Below are 6,117 nucleotides of genomic sequence, written 5' to 3'. Positions count from 1 at the left end.
GGGGGGTCAGCACCTTGCACACTCTGTTAGTGCACCTTGAATGTCAGGTGTGCACGTGTTCAGTTTCGCCACAGTGATGTCAGTGGGTACTTTCACAGCCATCAGATCTGGAAAAGCTTGCAACAAAAATCTTTCTTTTGAAAATGAAAAAAAAAATTTATATGTAGCAACCTGCAGTCATGATTAAGGTGTCCTTTTTTTCACAGAGATGTGTAGATAGATATTTCTCTGTTTATTTATAGTAAAGTGTGTTATTAGTGAAATGAATAGCGTCTCTTATTTGTCAGACGCTCATCAACTCTGTTCACACATCTGTGAACAACAAGGGGTCATTTTGACCACTGCATAACCTTAGTTAATTCAGCTTACAAGTTTACAACTAAGATACAATTTGATTTAATTAGCCGAACAATGATTTTTAAAACAAAAAATAGACTTTTTAATTTAACAGTTTATTTATGCATCAAGCTTTTACTCTACTAATCGAATCACCATCAAGCAACAAATAATAAAAAGTTTTCACCTGTAATTTTTTTATTCAAATCATTTTTTAGGAATGATGATCATTAGTAAAACTAACAGCTTTATAAATGACCACGGAAAAGGTAAATCATAAACAGTCGCAATGTTTATTATTATTTATTATTTATTGCACAAGAGTCCTTTCACAAGCTGTGAAAAGTCTGGTGGGACCAGCTGATGGGCTGACTTAAAGTGTGTGTGTGTGTGTGTGTGTGTGTGTGTGTGTGCGTGGGGGGTGGGGTTCTCATCCTGAATGTGAGAACCATTTTTCCTCATACTCAGAACCAGCTGATAATGGGATATTTAAAACACAGCTCAAGTCATCAGGATGTTTTACAGCTGAAAAAGGAACATCCTCTTCCTTTTTTTTTTGTTCAAATTTCTCCTTTAAACTCCAAAATAGTATTGAAAGTTTCACCATAGTCAGCAAGCAGGTCTTCATTGCAAGAAACGGAAGAAACAGGATAACCATTCACTCCATAATTAATAAGCTCTATTGTCAGAAAGGAAATAAGATTTATTCAATCGATGACTTTCTGCAAACGTTTTTCATCGCAAGCAGTAGGAACATTTTTGTCTTTAACTCACATCTACTTGTCTGGTGTTTGTGTGTGGTTTATATCACCCTTTGTTGAGTGCACTGCCTGAGTCGGTGCACCCTCACACACCACATCCAGTCAGTCTGCCACGGCCCTGTTGGTCCACGAACACTCAGTCTTCCAATGTCCTCTGTCACCTGGTACCCAGATTGTAGCTTTTCCCTCGGCCACACTTTCTTTGCTCTTCAAGTTTTAGCAAAACTGCGTAGAGTCTTGCCAAATCTGTGGGTTTGCTAAAAATCTTCTCAGTTCTGCTCCAGTAGGTGGAATTCATGGCAGAATTCAGTCAGTTGAACAGCAAAAACAGTTCCACAGTGGAGAGGATCAGTCAGATTTTTTTTTTCTTTGCAGCGTCTTCAATGTCCTGGTTGGAGCATGATCAGAAAACAATAGCTGGATCTGCTCCCATTAATTCAACTAAGGGTGCATTTAAAACAGGGGACACATTAGTCCTTGAAGTTTGTGCCTTGTTTCTGTCTCTAGATCTGAGATCATGTCGAGCAGGTTGGATACTGTCTCCTCTTCTCTCTTTTGTCCACGTCTTGTGTTGAAAACTTGTTTTAGACGCGGATTCCTTCCATCATCATCATCACTGGTTTGTTCTTCATCATTGTCAGGCATGTCATATCAGTGCAGGCGCTTCAGCTGCCTCTGGAGGTTGTGTTCGGGCAGTGGTTCCCAAAGATTTTCTTCTGGGACCCCCTATGGATTACAAAAAAAATTTTTTTTCATTCATCCATCTCCCGCCCACCCTGCAATGGCACTGGCGCCCCACAGTTTGGGAACCACTGTGTTAGGGGATCAGCAGCTGTCTCTGGAGGTGCAGAATCAGGTGTTGCTTGTTGGGCCATGAAACAGGGAAGGTGTAGAGGTCAGGGTTCAACAAGAATTGATCAAAGTGGCTACAACTCTGTCAGTTCTCAACATAAGATGATCTTAGTCTAAAACTCTGTCATGAAAGGAGGAGGGCAATATCCATTACTTCAAGGAACACTAGGCCTTTAGTTACAGTTTTGATTAAAAATGTTAATTTTTAACCTAAAAACTTAACCATTTGTAAAAATTAACTCATACATTCAACACTTTCAGACATTAGTCCCCAAAAACAAAACCCAGGCAAGGTCTGTTTCAGTAAAAAATACATCTGTTGTGTAACTGGATCTAATTTCCTTCTTCCGTTTAGTGGAAATCTTCAGTTCTGACAAACAGGCCAAGCTGGGATGGAAATCAGAACCGCCCGGAGAGGTAAGTGTGATTGTGATGCTTTGATCATTCTCCACCACCAAAGTTCAAGAAATACTGCTTTTGCCTGTGTTTTGTGTGTCTGTCTTCATTTGTCTGTACTGTTAAGAAAATATTTCATGAACCACCCATCAAATTTGAATGAAATTTTAAGAAAATAATAATGTACTTAGAAAACTGATTAACCTTTAGAGTTGACTCATTTGAAGATTGGCTGCCACAGCTAATCAACCTTAGCAAACACAAAAATGGTTATAACTTAGTCCATTTTACAAAGATTGAGCTAAAATGTTCCTGTTGAGACAATTGACTGAAGGCTGTCTGGTCTCACAGATAAAACTGTACACGAATGTCCTATTTCCTGAATAACAAGAAACACGCAGGCTGTCACTAACTATGAAACAGGAGATACAACCAGTCTGTCAACAATCCCCTGCTTCTGCACAGAAAGCAGCTTTCACGTGCAATGTGAGTATTTAACCAACCACACATCTATTAATCCTTACTTATACTCAAACTGCAGTTACACAGCAGGAAATAACTGACTGACCACACATCAGTTAGATCCTAAGTACCGCACCCTAATATGACAAATGTACAGACACTGACTGTAATTTTCTCCAAAACTGTACAGTAAAATTATATGATAATAGTACTGATATGAGCAGAGGTGGACTACCAAAAACATAACCTCCTTGGCAGAGGTAATAATGTATTCAAGTAAAACTACAGTTACTCTATTGAAATTTTACTCAAGTACAAGCAAAATTACTTATGTGAAAATCTATTCAACTAAAAGTAAATAAAAATGTACTTTGTGTAAAAGTTACTTGTGCTTTTTGCAGCAGGAAGATGTCTCTCCCACAGTGCACAAAGGACGAGGATTTTTTTTCTTATACATAAAATAAAAACTTTGTAATCTAAAATGTAATTATAAAATAAAACATGTCCATGCATGATATTTAAAACACTTAAAGAGATTAAATTTTCATTTCAGTTCAGACCATCCAGTGCTCAACTATTTCAACAACAAAACGTGTTGATCAAACCACAAACAGCTGGTAGAAACACTTAACGGACCTCCTGCTCTGGATTACAGTTCATTCTTGTAGCTACAGAGAGACAGTTCTTGCTCACAGAGACAGAGATGGCATGAACATAAACAGTGGAAGGTATGAATATATGTCAGACTTCTGTTAAAATGAAGTTCAGGTGTCATGGGGTTCAGATGGTGGTCAGTGGATTACCAGCTGGAAGATGAAGTGACGTTAATAGTTTAGCTGCTATGATGAGCTGAAAATTTAGAAATTTCAGTGTCACCAAGGAGGATTTCTGCTGTAAGGTTTTAAACAAACATGACAAATTTACTGCCAGTTTAAAGTCACATTTAGACACTGATCAAATGTTGGTGTTTTAATTTTTAAATTTAACCACAACACATATCACAACACAACATTTATTTAGGAATATATCTTTCTTTATTCATTTGATCTATAAAATGTAACTTATGGATCTAAATTAAAATCATTGAATTTGAACAGATCTCATTTTTTAAATAAACTCAAGTTTCAGCAAACATAAGAAATGAGCTTGAAATCCTGAATCACACTTACTATAGTAAAAAGAAATAAAGTGTGCGCTATACAAAATATTATCAGAAACATAATTTAAACTGATCATACAGCCTTTTCAAAATAACTGAACCATCACTTCAACATTCGGACAGCTGATGATTCAACGTGACCGGTAATAAAAATATTTCTGTTCAAACATTAATAGCTGGTAATTTTACTGGGACTTTGTTTCCCAACATAACTTAAACAAAACCTCTGGCATGGACTGAATAATCAGCTAATGTATGCATACAGCTGGTCTACTGAGATAAGCAGACTGTAATTACAATTATCAAATAAATAAAAATATTGATATTTATCTTCAATAAAATTAGTATTAATTTTCATCTGGCTGTATGTTGAAATTAGATTAGATCCACTTACTGATTCTTTGAAAACCTTTCAAACATGCATTTTGGGAGTTATTGATGTTCCCTGTTTATGATCATGTCAGGTTATAGAGTTAGCATAATTAATAACTAATTGGCTGACCAGCTACTACAGAACTAACTGATATTACCAGTGTCAGGCACTGACACTAATTGACAAATTTTCACAGAGCCTCTTATTAAACTTTAGGCTCTTTCATAAAATAGTTCTGCAAAATGGCCACACAGACAAGTCTGTTTTAATGCTTCCTCTGGCTGTTCATAAATCATCAGTGGAGCAGGCTGCATCCTGTACAGACATGAGCTTTCAAAAATAAAGCGTACATCGCAGAATCAAAAGAGGCATGGAGCACAACTCAGCTGCGTTAATATCGAGCACAATGGATTAACAGGGACAGACCTCATATCATTTTCAAAACCTTTTCAATTAACTTAGTTTAGAAATTCTTTTGTGGTTACCTAATTTTTTAAAAACTAAATACAAAGTTGCTGTGCATTGTCATCGAGCTTCTGAATGGAGGACTACAACTTCCCCTCAGCCACAGCCAAGCTTGTTTACCTGTTTATAGCTTTTGTCTTATTGCTTCTTTCCTTTCATTGCAGTGGGATGAAATCCTAATGCCATCTGTAACTGGGAGTTCTGTGCCTGTGCTTCAAGCTTGTGGGAAAAAAAGACAGAGAACTGTCCTGACACCGTGGATGGAGTGTAAAGATACCCAATATTTACTGATGGATATCACAATGGGCCAAGAGGAGGAGTCATCTGGTCATTTAAGCCCACTGAAGGTTCACCTTTATGACACGAACACCAACATCAATCGATTTCAGAATGATGGGGCCGACATAGATCTTCAGATCTCTAAACCATTCCCTGCATCAGTAGTTCCCACCCAAATACGCAACTACCTGAACCGCAGCCTGGCCATTAGCCTGGGCTCAGTCACAAGCAGAGGTTTCCAGGTTGGCTTCTCTTATACAGGAACATGTGTGATTCTAACATCCATCAGACTGTTCTATAGAAGATGTCCTGACATCATATCTGACCTGACCTCATTTAGACCTGTGGGAGCCGGGGCAGGACTTGTGTCGGGATCTTGTGTGGAAGGGGCTGTTGAGGTATCTACCCCTGAAAGAGAGTGTAATGTGGATGGAATGTGGGGGTCACTGCAAGGTCGGTGCACCTGTGAACGTGGGCATGAAGAGATCAGTAACACCTGTAAAGGTATGAAAAACAAGTTATTTGCCTTCTTATTTGTCTTGCCAAAGGTAACATGTTGACAAGTACTTGTGTAAATACTGAGTCAGCATTTTGTCTTGAATTGGTGTTCTGTCAAATAGTTATTGGGGCCTGCAAGCAGTGCATGGAGAGCAGTACAATGCCTTGCTTCGCAAGGCATTGTACTGTCTCATGCAATGCATGCAGGCACCTATTACTCTACACCGAATAAGGTGTCTCTTTATTTATTCTTATTCCGTTACCCTTAATGCAGCCCGAACCGGGCAAAGAACCCCCACAAATTTTATATCAGAACGACCGGCTCGGTCTCGGCATGAGGGCTACTATTTTTATTCGCGTCTCGTGTTACTATGGCGACGTAATCGCTAAAAAACACGCAAAAATTTCGGAATTTTCGTGAAATTTTGTCAGTTACACTCTAACCTCACTAACGAGCTAGAGTGTGGAGCTGTCTGAGCACAACACATTTTTTTAGCGAACAAACTGCTCCTACGCCCACATTTTTTATGATACAT

General features: G+C 38.4%; 1 protein-coding gene across 1 annotated transcript in view; it reads left to right on the top strand.

The window, feature by feature from the left end:
* The window catches only part of LOC108250026 (tyrosine-protein kinase Mer), a gene marked incomplete in the record, with an annotated part of 64,878 nt that overhangs the window by 892 nt on the left and 57,869 nt on the right, over positions 1-6,117 (top strand). Inside the window, 2 exon segments of the mRNA XM_017439701.3 lie at positions 2,305-2,366; positions 4,969-5,587. Coding sequence (XP_017295190.2) covers positions 2,305-2,366; positions 4,969-5,587 — 681 coding nt within the window.

Source organism: Kryptolebias marmoratus, linkage group LG12 (assembly GCF_001649575.2).
Source record: "Kryptolebias marmoratus isolate JLee-2015 linkage group LG12, ASM164957v2, whole genome shotgun sequence".
NCBI lineage: Eukaryota > Metazoa > Chordata > Actinopteri > Cyprinodontiformes > Rivulidae > Kryptolebias > Kryptolebias marmoratus.
This window is presented reverse-complemented; position numbering and strand designations above follow the sequence as displayed.